Source organism: Danio rerio, chromosome 13 (genome assembly GCF_049306965.1).
Source record: "Danio rerio strain Tuebingen ecotype United States chromosome 13, GRCz12tu, whole genome shotgun sequence".
Classification (NCBI taxonomy): domain Eukaryota; kingdom Metazoa; phylum Chordata; class Actinopteri; order Cypriniformes; family Danionidae; genus Danio; species Danio rerio.
The window spans coordinates 14,426,547-14,444,269 of record NC_133188.1 but is presented as its reverse complement, the minus strand read 5'-3'; the positions used below and the strand labels follow the sequence as shown (position 1 = coordinate 14,444,269).

The 17,723-nt window shown below is 34.7% G+C and overlaps 1 protein-coding gene across 2 annotated transcripts in view; it reads right to left on the bottom strand.

The window, feature by feature from the left end:
• Positions 1-17,723, bottom strand: part of atrn (attractin) — a 176,170-nt gene that overhangs the window by 141,552 nt on the left and 16,895 nt on the right. For both annotated transcript variants that reach the window (XR_012388707.1, NM_001353962.1), the window contains exons 2-4: positions 16,867-16,950; positions 7,477-7,590; positions 3,639-3,767 (exon numbers count right to left, since the gene is read on the bottom strand). Coding sequence is in view for 1 of the 2 variants with exons in the window: in NM_001353962.1 (NP_001340891.1) it covers positions 3,639-3,767; positions 7,477-7,590; positions 16,867-16,950 (327 nt within the window). In the remaining variant the exon portion in view is untranslated. The remainder of the gene's footprint in view (positions 1-3,638; positions 3,768-7,476; positions 7,591-16,866; positions 16,951-17,723) is intronic.

The window sequence follows — 17,723 nt, the reverse complement described above, 5'->3', positions numbered from 1 at the left end:
ATAAGACACACTCAGAAAGCACCTAATAACCAATTTAAGGTGATTATTGTTATGAAAAGAAGACCACTAACTTTATCAAATTGACCCAAAAACACAAATTCACTTATCAGTGAACTCGGTTTATGACCAAAGTTTCACACTGTATTTATCTCTTTCAGATATATCAAGCTATCTGTCACTAGTTTTTGTTGGCAATACAGCAAATAAATTGTGACTAACTTTGTTTTCTGACATAAACTGATCTCTAGTGTTTTAAAGGTGCCACAGAATGTAAATATGGACATACCCATGCATAGCTGAAGAGTAAGAGTGCAGTACATAAAAATGGTCACACGATGAGCTTCACACACCATAAGCATGCCCGAGGCTGCTTTTGATTGACTAAACGATTACACGTTTTACCATTTTTTCTAAGTTTAACACGGCTTAATATATTTCCTATGTAAGTGGGACTATGTTATTTTAAAAACTAGACAACTCTGGATTAAGTCAAGGCAACATCATCTTATTGGTTGACACAATTCGAGAAAGACATTATTGTTCAGCTTGAAACTTAAAAGTTCCTCAACCACCATGACCATTATAACAGAGTATTTTTGTTAGTAGATGTTTTAGCTGCACCATTATTTATATACAGGGGGAGAAGTAAGTATTGAACACGTCATCTTAGTTTTTTGTTTCTAAAGAAGCTGTTGACAATGGTTTTGGTGTAATCCCAAACAATACAAACATACAAATATAACCAAAAAAAATCTGAAAAAATGGGTTATGTGTAAGGACAATGAAATACAAGCAGAAAATACTGAAGTACTGAAATGTATCTCATACTTTATACAAAAAGGCATTTTTTTTTTCCTATAAAGCATTTGAAGTCAGTGTTTTTTTTCCCCCACATAATTCAACAGATTGTGAAAATCTTGATGGTTCTGTGCATCTCGTCTATCAAATCTGATCTTTAATTTGTATTTTATATTGGATTTAAGTCAGGTTATTGACTTATTCTACAGCTTGATGTTCTTTCTCTGAAACACTTGAGAGTTTCCTTGGCTGTGTTTTTGATCGTTGTCTTGCTGAAATGTCCAGTCTTGTTTCATCTTTAACATCCTGTTAATGTAGATGTTGGACTGAAGTAACTGATATGAATTTACAATGACGAAGGGCAGAGGGTTGCTAAATAACTACTGAGAGATTTCAGCTACTGTCTGGGCTTACACTGCCTTTCTACACCACCCTTTCTTTATGTTTTCAATACTTTTTGCCTGCCATTTCAATTTATTACACATAACTTCATTTGCAAACTAATTAGATTTGTTTTCTTTGCACATATGAATTTCTTTGGTTGTTACCAACATCTGGTAAAAATTTTAAGTCAACAGCACCTTTAGAAATATGTTTTCTAAGACAAAAATGTCACGTTTAAAACGTATTTCCCCCAATGTATACCCCAAATAATACCCATGATTCTGGCATTCAAAGACACCTAACCTCCATAAAAATGCATGCTGTTCTGAACCAGTGCAAGAAAGTTTTGTAAACAAGTAGTCATTTAAAGTTATAGTTTCAAAGTCCAAGATACAGTAGCAACAGTGAACTTGTTTTCAAGAAATAATCTCTGTTCTCAAACATGGCAAACTTCCTTTCTGCACCCTATACAGGAAGACGCCCTTTAAAGAATGATCTGGACTGAATGGAAACTAGTGACTGATTTTAATTGCCAAAGAGGCAGCAAACTGCAATTATATCTTTGGATACCAACCTTCAAAAGTTTAAACCTGGCAAGAGGATTTAAGTAGTGGATTTAAACAAGTTCAGAGGATTTAAACAAGTTTTAAACAAGTCCATCATGTTTGCATCTATTTGTTATCAGCAATACATTACTATCAATAACAACAGTAATAATGCAAAACAATATTAGACTCAAATCTACTTAAAGGAATGATATTCAAATGAATGAAATTGTAATTGAGACATACATTTAAAACTCTATAGTCTACATTGACTATAAGGAAACCTGTCCACATGAAAATCGTTACTTTCAAAACGATTTTTTCTACTTGATTGGCCATTCAGGCACAGAAATTAGACATTTTTCTGATCTGTCTCTAAAATATTTCCTTTCTGGTGTTGTCATGGGACGATAACCATTATCAAAGTATACTGCGGTTTGGAAAAAACAAGGTTTTAAAATTTTCTGCTATACAGTTCCTATGGTATGTGTAAGATTTTTTATTTACTTTAAGACAACAGTATCTCCAGCAGAAAATATCTAAAGGCAGCATTTTAAATTGTAAAGAAATTTGTGTATTTTTTAAACTATTGAAGACAGCAGAAGTCAATGATTATTTTGAATTACTTAGCCTGACATGTTTACTGCTACAAAATATTAAAAAATGTTTCTTAACATAAAATATATTGTGTTTAAATGGGAAAAAAGTTTTTGTTTTTTTACCCAGACATTTACAAAAGGACAAAATTTAAAGCAGTCATCTCGATACCGTGAAACCAAGATTATCATCCCGTCAGAATCTTATACCGGCCCATGTCTATTCAGGTGTTACATCTAAATATACAGATAAAAAAAAATATTTAAAAAATGTTTATGATTCTAAATCATGACTCAATGCCAGCATTTCTTTCTAGGTGTGCGTACTTGCTCTCCAAATAAATAAATGGAAACTAATAAGTGACGGAGTAGACTAACATTCAAAAATGATTTTTTTAGTTTTTGTTTTAAAAGAAGTGAATTAAGCTTGCATTCATTTGTTTTTAGAAATAATTTACCAAATGTTTAATCTTTTAGCAAGAAGCCATGTTAAGGGCCTGTCTACAGCTTTATTTCTACACTGTTGGCCATTTGTCCACAGAAATATTCTTTACAGATGCAGTATCAGGTGACTGAAACCATAACTTTCTCAAGACTCCAACAAGGGTAAAGATTTTCAAAAACACAAGTTATAGTGCGATCATGTGGACAGTAAAACCATAGTTTTTGCCTCATGGCATTAGCGTGCTAGCTGTTTTCCCTATTTTGATTGGCTTTATTCACGCTAAGTTCACACCAAACACAGAAGATGCAATAGAGCTGAATTCCACTAATTAGTGGCAAATGCATCATGCATTCTGCAATCATTCAGGCCACGCATCAGCAATTCATCTCTGCTCATGTGTTTGCATTGACATTGTAAGCAATTTACTTTCTATAATTACTTAATTCCACGTTTGGTGTCAATCCACCATAAAAGGATTTTATCACCAGCTGTGGGTTCAGCTTGACCTTAACTGTGTTTTTGCATGTTCATGTGGACGAAAAGAAGAAGAACAAAAACAACATTGTTTGTGTGGACATTGCCTAAATAGTGGTACGATTGTAAAGTTAAAAAACACAAAAATTGTTCATTTTTGATCAACACAAATGACTTTAAAGTGAACATATCAATCCATCTGCCACTGTCTATGTTTAATACTGCTTTACACTAAAGACAAAAACAAGGTAATGTATAATAGAGCTTGCAGCAGTTAGTGTCTACCTTCTGAAACAGTCTTTATGATGGAAACATACCCATAATGCCTTGAAGACACCATGCAAATGTGCAGCATAAATAAGCAGGAGTTTGTTTTGGTGCAGGAATTGAACTGACCTGTAGGAAATGTTGAACCCGGTGAGATTATAGGCAGCGTCACTGAAGAAGTGCAGCAGGGTGAAGCCAGAATGAGCCACCACCTCTGGAACGGTCTCATTGCTGTAGCTCTCAGGAACAATCAAACCACTGGAACATGAAAGACAAGAGATTTTCAAACACTTCACACCTCTGAAGATCGACAAAGCTATACATACATGAACATGTAATTCATTGTAACAATAACCTATATAACATACAAAGAAATACATATAGTTGAAGTCAGAATTATTGGCCCCCCTTTGGATTCTTTTTTAAATATTTCCCAAATTATGTTTAACAGAGCAAGGAAAGTTTCACAGTATGTTTGATAATATTTTTTTTCTTCTGGAGAAATTCTTATTCGTGTCATTTCAGCTAGAATAAAAGCAGTTTTAAACTGTTTAAAAACCATCTAAGGGCGTCACGATCCTCCAAATCCTCGATTCTATTACATTTTCAATTCTAAAGGCACGATTCGATTCGATTTTCAATCATGAATAATTAATTAATGACCAATTAATTATTTGTAGCTTACCGTTTTAACTACCTGACCTGCATGGTCTTTGTTTTACCCATAAACAAATCATACAGTAAATGAATAAAGGCAAGATACACACATAATTATCACCTGTCAATCACTTTTTCTGCGGGACTCGTGAATAGGCAGTGATCTGTATCGTTATAATGGTGTCGGTAAAAACGATGCACAACCAACAGGAACCAGCCAACAGTATCTGAAGTGTTCGCTAAAATGACAAAGTACAAGTGAGTGAAAGATTGAAGCAGTCCTCTGACTGCCTGGACCTGCTGTCTCAAGCTCATATGGCTGTGTGTGCGTCTGTGTCTGTGTGGTCACGTGATGTGCATTTTCAGAGGTAGAGAGGAAGGAGGGCTGTTTAGAAACGCTACACGCCACTGTGGATGTCAAATCGCTGTCGTTCTAAAATGCCATTTAAAAACAAAGACAGTGTAAACAGGGCCTAAGTGTGTACTTTTCACGAGCGGATTTGCAACGGGGGCGGGCGGAGGATCGAGATGCCGGTGTTGTCTATCGGACGAACCGTACGTAATACGTACATAGCAGAGCTTGCAAAACTGTGTTTTTTGTCGACAACACGAACGTTGTCAACATAACTCACTGTAAATCCAAAATGCTTACACACCGGCGACTTCATTGAAAGAGGAGAGGGTTTAAGCTCTGTCGACGGGTCTCCTGCTTCTGCAGTTTAACGAGCACTTCAACAAGCCTGTTTTTTTCCCACTTGGCAAGCCAAGCTGACGTGACATGGGGCCGTGGCAGCATCGACGATTCTATTTTTTGATTCAATAATCGAAATTGAGCATAAATTTCGATCGATTTCGATTTGACACCCCTAAAACCATCTTAAGGTCAAAATTATAAGCCCCTTTAAGCTATATTATATAGCTTAAAGGGGCTTATAATTTTGACCATGTATATAATATATTTTTTGATAGTCTACAGAAAAAACCATCCTTATAAAATAACTTGCCTAATTGCCCTAACCTGCCTAGGTAATCTAATTAACCTAGTTAAGACTTTAAATGTCAATATAAACTGTATATGTGTATATGCAAAATAGTATGTACTGTCATCATGACAAAAATAAAATAAATCAGTTATTAGAATTGAGTTATTAAAAGTATTATGTTTAGAAATGTGTTAAATAAATTAAATAGAAATTGTGGGGGAAAAAAATTAAACAGGGGGGCTAATAATTCTGAATTCAATTATACATATTTTGCCATACATATGAACGTGAATCATTTGATGACATACTAAGGGCCTATGCTTTCCGAACCATGCCCAAGCCCGTTTCCCGGATCGTTTGAGAAGTGTGAGTGCGCTGAATCGGGTCCGGCATGGTTCACTTGGCCGGCCCTAGCCGTGTTGGAAAAGGTGTGCCAGAGCGCGGTTCACTTGGGCTTTGGCGCGATACGCTTGTGTGTGCATAACGCGCCTAAGCCCAAAACTAAAAGTGAGACGTGACTTTAAAGGAACAGTTTCATATGGATTTATTAATCATTCTTACCATTCAATTAACATAAACTGTCATATTTTATTAAAGACGCAAACTCCTCACTGTGCCACAGCTGTGCCTTCAGCAAACCTCCTAATTCCTGCAGAACGAGGACTTTATGACTGTTTATGAGCGTCAAAAGTGGCGAATCTGTTTGGCGAAAGATTTGACTGTGTGTCACTGCATCCCAAACGACTAAAACAATATAACTAAAAAAAATCTCCACTGTGCTGAGCAAGAGCGCTTCTCTATTGAACACTGATCAGAGCAGCATCGATGGCGTAAGCGTGCACAGGCCCAAATGTAATGTGAGTGCAGGCAGTGGGGGAGACGGGAGAGGGACAAGCGCCCGGTTCAAAGCAACTGTAGTGTGAGTATGCCCTAAAATCTGATTACAATGCAGCCACAAAATACTAATGAATTATCATAATAAATCTTTATATTATAAATCTTTTACTCATGTGTCAGCACAAACTTTAAGCAATTTAAATACAATATAATTTACTATGTCCTCTTACTCATTTTATAATTTTTAATAAACAAGTACAAGTCATTGTATGTTTGTTGTTTCTTTTCAACAAAAATCTATGCATTAGTGCTGAGGGAACATTGAAACATTAAAGGGGACCCAAAAAGCAAAAATCACTTTTATAGTGGATTATAAAGTTTTATAAACACAGTTGTGTGGCAACAGTCTCTGAATAGTCAGTCTTAAAGGGTAAACATTATTTGATTAAATTTTTTTATGATCACACTTGATAAAAACAGTCTGCAGAAACACTTTGATTGACATTCTCCCAAAGTCCCACAGATTAGTGACGATCTATAGCATAAACAGCCCTGAGTGAGAAGCAGCCCTACACCATTAGTTTTGACCTGCTAAAGATAATGTCAGAGGTTATCTGACATGAAGATTATGAATGTAAAGTTTTAGGATGCATACATGAACACCTTAGTCCCCATAGACTGCCTTCTTCTGAGCCATTTCTTTTGACATTTTCAGTTTTTTTTTACAGAGATAATGTCCTATTTTGACTCTGCCACTATGCTGCCACATAGGCGTTTGTAGCTCTACCCTCTTTCAAGCACAATCTCATTTGAATTTAAAGAAGCAGTCATCAAACAGCACAATCTAGATCAAAGGCCAAAAAGGGGAGTTTCAAAGATTTTTAAAACATTATTTGTTTGGTATTTTGGCACATACACACCCTAGGGACCTTTCCCCTCGGCCCTTGAAACAGTGTCAAGGGGAAGGGCTTCAAATTTTACATTTGAATTTATTATGTCCTACGGATGGAGCACTAAGCAAATTTTGCAAGACGTTGTTTTGATATCATAACCATAGTTACTGCACACCGCTTACTGCTGATTGGCTACAAATGTGTTTTAAAACTCAGTTGGACATTGTGGTCAAAAGAGTTTTCCAATTATTGCTGGCTGCCATGGTAAATTGACACACTCAGATGAGAAATCAAGTATGAGAAATATGTGTATCAGCAAATAATTGATTGATATTTCAACCTAAAATTAGGTACATTTCTCCGGTGACATTCAGACAGAATACTTGTTTATAAAACAGTGTCTGGTGTGTTAAGCACACAACACTGCAAAACGTCCCACATTCTAATCTGATCCTGGATTAACAGGTCATTACCTGGAGATCTCACTGCTCCCGTTTACAACACACACACACACACACACACACACACACACACACACACACACACACACACACACACACACACACACACACACACACACACACACGAAGAGAATACCTGAAGGCGGCGAGTAAAGGGGAGTAGATGGAGTCTCCATCATACACATACAGATGATCCCAGCTGCACTCGGTGGCAAAATGCTCAAAGCGAAGCCTCAGGATTGAGTTTGGCCTGTCGAAAGAAGTAAAGCCATCAACCACTACATCACCAACCAAAAAAAAAAAAAAAAAAAATCAATAAAGAGGTCATTTAAAAGACCTAACTAAATGGTTTTCAGATGTCAAACTATTTGCTTTTCCAAACAGGAAATCAAACTGACAATGAGGAAGTTAATTCACAATGTTGCAAGTTTTTTCTTGGTTCGAATTCAGCATTACAAAGTTCACCAAAATGTGTTTAATCGAGCCATGCGAGTAAACCCAGGGCATTCATGGTTAGTCACCCATTACACAAGAGACGCGTTGCAATAAGAGGCGCTCTTTTAACTTGTTTTTTTATAGATAGTGAGCGTTTTGATCATTGGTTATGTATCCTGGGCACCTCATAATTTTCCAGAACCGAAAAAAGTCTTAAAAAAGTTTTAAAAATGTAAAAAGTCAACTCAGAGCCAAAAATATCTTTTGAGTTTTTCCTATCTATTGTCCAATAGAATTAGAAATCAGCAAACCAAACTTTAGAGCATTTAGAATTTTAAATTCAACCAAAAAAAAAAAAAAAAACTGCGCCTGAAACACTCAAGTAGGTCCTACGTTTAAATTTACAACATGACCATTACATAGGTTTGTTCTATATAGTATGAATGAGTGTAGTATGAACGAAATTCAGATGTACTACATCTGCCATTGGTCATTATCATGTGACCTCATCATGGGATAGCATAGCGTCCATTGGATGTGCACTTCAGAAAGTAGCCAGAAGTAGTAGGTCATCTGGGTACTTCTCACATACTGTATTTTAAATACAATGAATTTGAACATACTACTTGGTTTGCATACTTTTTCCCACATACTATATAGTAGGGAGGTATGCGATTTCTGACACAGCCAAAGATGTGCAATGCACGTTTCCAAACATTCTGTCTGACTGATTCATGTGGCCATTTCATATGGCTTTGGGTGTATGGCCAAACACAATAAATGCACTATATAAATGCACATTACATACGACCAGTGTTGGGGGTAAGGCATAGCAAGTAACGAAGGTTGCGTAATAATATTACTTTTCTAATTAACAAGTAACGGATTACTTTTAAATTTAAGTAGTAATAGTTAAGTTACTTTTTTAAAAATGTAATGCAAGCTATTTTAAAGTTTAATTAATTTGATTTAAAAAATAAATTGCTGAATTAAAATGAAAGTTGAATCCCGTACTCAATGTGAGAATTTTCTCCCTGCAGATACAAACAGAAACTAAGATGGCAGAGCCTTACGTTTGTGAACTGGAAGTATTTTCATTATTCATAATGCATGGAAAAAAGTAAAAAGGGATTCTGTCAATGCTCATTTTACTTCACTAATAAGACAAAAGTACAAAAGCATCAAACACATTGCTTTAAACTGTCATTAATCTTTATATATGGCATGTAGAGCTCTGGGCTCAGGAAGTTCTCAGAAAATAACATTATCCTACATTATTATCATTTGATGTGTTTTTCAAAGGTAAATAAAGATAATACCGTGTGCTGTTAAATGCAGAGCTCCTCTACTTGAATAATAAATAAATGCAAAAGTAACCCAAAAGTAACAAAACATTACTTTCCATAAAAAGTAACTAACGCAACTAGTCACTGTACTTTTTTGGGGACTAACTCAATATTGTAATGCATTACTTTCGAATGTAACTTTCCCCAACACATGACCAAAATAAGAGGTAAATTAGCCAGTTTGCAAAACAAATGGGTTAAATGTGACAGGGTAAGAAATTACATCTTGCACATCTTTTCATGGAAGCACAGTTCTTTGATCAATTGTAAATGTCCTGCAATAGCCAGAGGGCGCTCTTGCACAGAAACTAATAGTTAAATGACTTTGTAATCACATCACAGAATTATTTATTTTAAGCATTCGCCTATAGGTATGAAGTAAGCTTGGAGCAATTACATGTTATTAAACAAAATAATAATAATAATAATAATAATAATAATAATAATAATAATAATAAATCAGATGTAGCACTATTTACTACACACAGCCTTTGTTCACTGACAAGCAACACAAACAGTTATGACAAAACGACAACCTTCAGTTTACAACTACAACTCTAAAGTTTTTGTATGTATATTTAAAGATCCATACAGATTAAAAAAATGATATGATAACTTTATTTTTAAATCAGACAGAATAAATTATTAAATACATTTAAAACACATTATGGGCTCTATTTTGACCGTCCATGCGCAAAGCGCAAACCGCAGGGCGCAAATGCTTTCAGGGCGTGTCAGGACGCGTTTTTGCTAATTTAAGGATGGGAAATCTGCCCTGCGCTTCTGCGCAGGGTCTAAAAGGGCTGAGTTTATTTTCTTAATGAGTTATAGGTGTGTTTTTAGAATAAACCAATTAGAGTCTCATCTCCCATTACCTTTAAGAGTCAGCTGCGTCGCGCCAAGAGCACATTCACTATTTACAGGACGCAAAGTAAGTCTAAGCAGGAAAAAATGAGCATTTCACAAGCAAACAATTAACAGTTAACAGTTTTTTAACAGAAAACTATTAAACAGAGCATGTACTGCGTGAGAATGAGAGATAATGGATCACTTTCACTTTCGCTCTTGGATAGGGAAACCTTTACGCACAGACATCAATTAGTCTATAAATAAATACTTTTGTTTGTTAAGCACAAATATTTGTTTCAAAACTATTTCTAAATTCAGTTCTAATTTCCAGCAAACGAATAAATGAATAATAATAACAAAATGTGCTCAAAAACCTGAGTTATATCCTAAAACACATGTAATGCCCCATATGGTCTAAAACCTGACAGGTGGGCAAATCTAAGCTTGTTTTTAATAAAACAAATATAAATATGGATATAATAAATAATACTGCTAATAATAATAACATTATACAAAAACAAATTGTTATGAATGAACTGAAAAAGCCTCCTGAGAAGAAGAAGACATAAAAGCAGTGGTTTTTCATATTTATGTAGGCTAGAAAATAATATGTTTTGTAATATTTTAATCCTTTATATTTATATCCTCTATCTATTCTTATTATATCCTATATATATCCTTAATATTTACATTTTTTCATATGTAAAGATATTTGCCTATTGCTCTCGTATTAAGCAGCGCGTAAGCGAGGCGCAACTCTGCGCAGGAGTTTAGACCAGGTTAGTTTTGGTCTAATGAAAAATCTATTATAGTTTCTCAAAATAACAACGCGCCAGCGGTCCGCCTCAGAACGCCTTCCTTTTTAGACCAGAACGCCTATGGGCGCAAAAATGAGCGCTAATGCATTTGCTATTTAAATAGCGTAGCGCAACGCCTCAAAACGACTCTTGCGCCAAGCTTAAACTACCAAAAGACTACTGCGTCACGCCTTGCGCCACACTGCGCCGGGTGTATGATAGGGCCCTATATGTCATTTTTCAGATCAATTTGTGATAAACAAAAAAATGACCATTTCAGTGGAAAAACAAAGAAAACACAGTTTATAATGAATAAAACAATTGTTTAAATATTTTAAGAGATTGACAGTCAATTTTTTTTCCAAGGCAGGATCTCAACTGGCAATAAATCACATTATTTTACTTTCAAAAAAATGTTTTGCACATTACTGAAAAATGCAGCCCTACATTAAGAAAAAAAAAAAAAAAAAGATAAGATTATGAGATAAGATTCAAATCTGCCTTTAGAAGTCGATAAAACAATTGTTTTAATACTATGTCAATAAACAAAAGACATTTTATTGGTTTCTTGGGTGGAGTGCAAGAAAGCTATCGATTTTGCATCAGACCATAAACGCATTACAATAGTGGTCAGGTCACATTGGGTTACAAATTCAAATTAAGAGGTCAGGTTCAGGCTTAAAGGAAAAGTCCATCCAAAAACTAAAGAAACCTATGATAATATACTCACGTATCGCTATCTAAACAGGTGATTTTATTTATTTATTTTTTACTTTGTTTTATTATTTTTTAATGCAGTTAAACATTAAAACATATTTGCTTAGTTAAAACTGCAGTCCTGATGCTATTTGCTGACAATAATAAGGAGGACATGACTGCTGTATTGTTCATCAAAATAGTATTTGCATGCGTTTAGTCTGGATGCTGCAACTACAAAAAGGTTGTAAACAAACAGCATTGGCTAAAGTGTGATGTTTAAATTCATGTCAGTATGTGACAGGAGGTACAGTACTTGTGAATGTTTTCAGAAGAGATTGTTGAAATAAAGTAATAATGTTGAAAAGACAGAGTTCCCACTCTTTCATGAACTTAAGTTCACTTACACGTAATATTTAAATTTCGGAGTAATGATGATGTTATGAACATGTTAAGTTCAAAGAAATTTAATTTGATAAATACAATAGGCTACTGGTGATGTCCATCATAGTTCTCTTGTACAAGATTTAAATTTCAGATTTTTAAATAAATAATTTTTTATAGTTTTTTTTTTTTCTATTTAGTACTATTGATAAACTAATGGTGCTTTCACAACTAGACGTTTGTTTCCGAAACTGGTGTGTTTACCCCATTATCTCACTATGTTCTGTGCCAAAACAATAGGTCTGAGACAGCCTGAATGAGGTGATCTCGGCTCGATTGAAATGAACTCTTGGGCAGATCGATTGTAGTGAAAAAACTAGTCAACCCAACGAACTAACGAACCAAGCTATATAAATATACATATCATCACCTTAGAATTATAAGGTTCTATCTGACATTTTTTGTCAAAATTGAGTTACTGACATATTCATATAAATGACCATTTATTTACATTATGTTTCTTTCTTTATAAATTGTTTACATTAAGACTTTTTATTTAAAAAAAAAACAAATGTTACACACAAACTGTTTGCTGTATGGAATGCAAAAACTTTGACGCTCAATATCTCAAAATCATTCAGAACTCAGATAAAAGCTTATAAATCCAAGTTGAAGAGATATATATTTATATATATATATATACGGCTATATAAAGAGAAAATTGTGCGTAGGACGAGATCTCATTCCTACCAGTAAATGTGTGTTTTATGTCGAAGATGAAAGTGAAAGCTTGCTGAAATTTTAACAAGAGCTTTTAATTAATCTGGAAATTTACAGAAATTTCCATCCGATATTTTTTTCCATATTTTAGACTTTTTAGAATTTGTAGACCTATTGTTTTGTTAACTTCTGCACTGGCACCTTAAAAGAAAGATCAACATTAATCTGCATCATGATCTGACTGCAGACTTACTTCACCTGTTATTTCTCTCTATAATGAAAGCCTATAATGCATAATTCTTTTTAAGCTGAAACATTATCAAATGTCGTATTGTTCTTTTAAAATAACTAATTAAATGTTACAAAAAAGATGGGCAATAGATAGATTGATTCAATAGATCAATTTGTACAATCCTTGACAACTTAAGAAAGGCTGTGTATGTATGAGAAAGTCTTAACACTGATTTATATTTGTTGACGATGTCTGTGGGTGTCACAATGCACAATTGAAGTGCATCTTTTTGCATATAATATCTCATTTCTCATCATCATAAATTAAAATAATAATGTTTGATAGTTGAGTAGAATGCATGGGACTCTATAACATAAAGTGTGCAACTCTGACCGTTGTGAAGAGGGTTTACTTGCATGTGGCTTGTTGGAACTATTTTGGTCCGTTTAGAAACTTTGCCGTGTGAAAGCGAACCGAACCAAGAACAAAATAAACATGGTAAAAAGAATAATCCCTGTTTAAGAACAAAATAATCGATCTACAGGTATGAAAGCACCCTAATTTAATTTAAAATGTACTTCCTTGACCTATGTTTGTTTTTAAGACTCTCCAGGTCCTGAGTCCAAATGTTTAAAAACTCAAGTACTTTCAAGAAGTGAAAACAAATGAATCAGTTCTCTTTTTAAAAACTCAATGTTCTGCTAATGGAGCCATTTGCATTAATTTAGTTGTTTTTGTTTTACTTGTAAAATTAAAGTTGTATTTTATGAATCACTTAAATTCTACTGAATAGTTACAGTACTGAGGGGGGGGGGGGGGTGCATAGCATATTTTTACTTTTTAAAGATCTATTCCTTTAAATAGTTTAAAAAGTAACAATTAGGACAGGGCCGAAAAAACAATATTATATTGAATTGCAATAAAATTTTATGTCAATAACAATGATAAGCTCTGAATTTGTTTACTCTGTATTGTTCTAAAAGCCAGTCACAGAGCAGAAATGTGCAAAAATGGGAACTTAAAAGTGTGTTGATATTAGAGAAGTATCGAATCTTCACCCATTGAAAATGTATTGGACGAAAATATGTTGCCCTATTTAATTGACCCTTTAATTTTTGTGGCTTCAGTCATTGTTGGGGTAGTCTTTTAAGTCTGGAAGCATTAACAACTTATATCTGCTGCTCAGGTAATCAAAAAGTAGGCTACTTGATGTTTACTATGGGTGGGTTGCGGGTAGATAAGATCAATAGCCATAAATACGCAATGCATACTCTCATTTTAAAAATCACGCGACCATCATCTCACAATGTTTAAAAAAAAAATAATAATATTTTTTATTAAAACAAAAGTGATTTAGCCACTGACAAGCCAATTGCAGAGAAGCAAAACAACCATCACGGCAACCGCAGAGAGCTCTTTTTCCAACGTTCAGCTGTTCTTTTTTGCACTTGGTTATTAATGTTAAAAAATCAATAATGAATAGGCCTACGAGTGTATCTTATGTGTGTGTGCGTCTTTTATCACTGAAGCCGCTTTCTTCCAAAACCGAAAGTTGCTTTATCTGTCTGGCAATATTTCTGCTTTTAATCGAATAAAAAGTTAATTTAGATGAGCCAATATAAAAAAAAATTGCAGTAAAGTAACTGTGACGTGCGGCCAGACATCAAATCTGAGGTCTGATCTTCTCTCTCTCTGTCTGTCATCCAGACATCGATACATAGACGCCATACGACAAGTCGCAAAACTGAGGCTGGTAACAGCTGACAGTTAGAACAGCTGAGGCCTTTGCATAATATGTCAAAATACAGCACTGAAATTAACAGGCATAAATGTCTTTGAACCAAAAAGTCTATCTGTAAGATATCTGTAAAAATGCAATCAGAGCCAATGTTATGTAGATGTTGTGTAGGCTAATAAAATTCTAATAAAATGAAAACCAAAATAAATTCATAAAGTCATTGCATTTTTCGTTTGATAGAAAAAATATACATAAACGGAAAAAACCAAAGGGTGGCTAGTTTGTATTGTAATATGTTCTAATATTAATAAAAATATGCTTAGCCTATTTAAGCTTAACGGTTATATCCGCTGCCAATAGGTAAGCCATTCAAAAAATAATATTTTAATGTCTACTGGGTTATAATGTACATTTTACAATAAAAACTAAACGTAGCATGTCTTGCTGTCATTTAAAACAGGCAATACATAACACACCAGAGCTGTAGGCCTAGATAGTCTATGCAGTGTGTAAACTTACAGGGAGGTGTTGGTCAATAGCCATACTGCGCACAGCGTTATTAGCCCCTTTCACAAATACAGACCTTTCCGGAAAATTAAAGGCAATTTTCCGGAAAGGTTGTATGTGTGAACAGGTCCTTTTTGAAAATACCGGTAAATTCGTTCTGGCTATTTACCGGAAAGAGAAGTTGTAACATTACCGGTAATTTGCCGGAATGCTGCGCTGTGTGAATGCAGAACGAAAAAGAATGCCGGAAAAAGCGCGTGCACGTCTAGAACGTGCTGACGTGAGACGTCTGCTTTAGCCAATCAGAACAGTCAGACGCGTTTACGTCTGCACGGTTCATGAGAATAAAAGCCTTTGAATATTTTCCCAGACGCATTTAGCTGCTAGAAGTTAGTCAGATAATGTTTATATGTTCTTCTTTATGCCAACTTTGTAAATAATCATCGATAAGATGCTTATGATAAGCCGCTGTTTGATTACCTTCAAGCTTTGCGTGTGTATGTGAAACAGCCAGTAAGCGCCAGCACACGCACATATTATGAACATCTCGACATGCGAAAGTGATCCTCCATATGTTTTCATCGAAGTTGTTCACAATACTGATCATCCACAGAGTTTGTAATGTAGTCAAATGTTTACTAATACAAGCGCTCATTTAAGGCGCTTGTACATACTACATATATGCTAATACATACTAATTTAAGGCTCATTTTTGGTGAATGATGTCAGAATTTACTGGTATTTTGGAATGGATGTGTGAACATTCTTTTCTGGGAAAATTCCGTAACGTCCTAGCCTGTGTGAACAGCGCTTTTTTGAATATACCGGTAAAGTCGTTCCGGAAATTTTCCGGATATTTACCGGTATCACTGTGTGAAAGGGGCTACTGACATCGAATATCTCTGAAGGAGATTATGTTACCCGATAGCCAATATTAACTTGAGAGATTAAAGAAAAAAAAGGCATTTTAAAAAAGAAACAACACGCAAATCGGCAAACAAATAAAAATGGTCCTGTGGAGTTCAGCACTAGTCATCTTGCCAAATATGCAGCACGTGTCAACTGCTGGTGAAAGAAAGAGCACATGTGAGAGTTCAAAACTGGTATCGATATAACCAAAAGCAAGATCATATGGTTATAAATATTCCATTAACGATACTTATCGAAATATTTATACATTTACATGGTGTTTATTGAGATTGTGTGATCTGTATAGGCTGCCTGATCTTTACAGAAGCTGTAAACTGACACACGCATGGTGACCGCAGTAATGTTCAGCTCTGACTAGGCGCTTTTATTTAGCCTATAGTCTTTAAATTTTTTACATAATGTTCCATTGCTTAAAATTTCTTTCATTTTTTTATTTATAGTTAATAAATAATTTGAGTGCTAGCTTGTTTAGCTTTGATCATTATGCAAGGATCATATTTCGTATTCGGTTTGTTCTTCAACAGCCTATAGATTCATTAATAATGTATTTTATAAACAAGTTGTTCACAAGGACTAAGATATTAATATATAATGCAAAAGGCAAATTAATACATTAAGACATTGAAGTCAGGAAGGACAACAAATCACATCCATGTAGTGAATTACTGTCGAGTGGTATCGGCCTTTCATGTATGATAGGAGTATGAGTATTTTAAACAAGTATCGACCCAATACCCGATACTGGTATTGGTGCATCTCTAATATATAGTTATCGTTCATTATGGAAAATAATTATCGAGACTGCATTTTTTAAATATGGCCCAGCCCTACTTTAAATGTACAGATATCTAATCTAAGAAAGTTTTTTTGTTTGTTTGTTTTGAATACTCACTGTCCCTCAATGAGCCACGTGCACTTGGTCTTGTATTTGTAGTTTCCTGGTCCATCAGAGAGGTAGCCTGAAGGTCCCGTTAGCCTGTGTATGACAGACACAACATTACTACAGCAGTCAAAACACAGCACACACCTGAAGGGACAGGTTCAGAGAAAATGTAAACAAGTTAGAGTTCACCAATTACGCAAGGAAGCTAAACCGCTCTTAGCAAGGGTTTAATTGGCCATTATACAAGCAATATAACACACTTGTCTCATGGCACAGATCAAAGGTGAGAAAAAAAAAGAAATGAGGAAACCACAAGCACAGAGTGTGTATCTTAGTTTCACAAATAAAGTTACCAGATACTGACAGATTTCGATCTAATGCATTTTTAGAGATGCTCATGTATTATTTATCCAAAATTAAAAATTCCTTTATGACCCCCTTTCTACTAAAATATAAAAGAAGATTTTTATTCTTTTTTTAGATCACTTCTGCCCTTTAAATGAAGTTATACACTATAGCTGTCACAAGATCCGACTTCCATTAGATGTTTACTGTATATTGGCTGAAATAATAAATAATCCTTAATAAATAAATGCAATTAGTCAAATAAATATTGATGACGCTTTCTTTGCTTTGTCTCTTTTATGGCCAATGAAACAGCTGCCCAGGATTTGTTTTAAATAGATTCTAATAGTAAAACAGAAAAAATTGCATACAATATGTTATCATTGTATAAAACCAATATTGCATTGTGATCGCACTCACATACTGGCATTTCTGTGATATTCTGCTTAACCCCTTCAATTGTATGTGGTCAGACTAGGCTTGTCCCTGAAGCATACAATCACACTGGTGTGATTCGAACG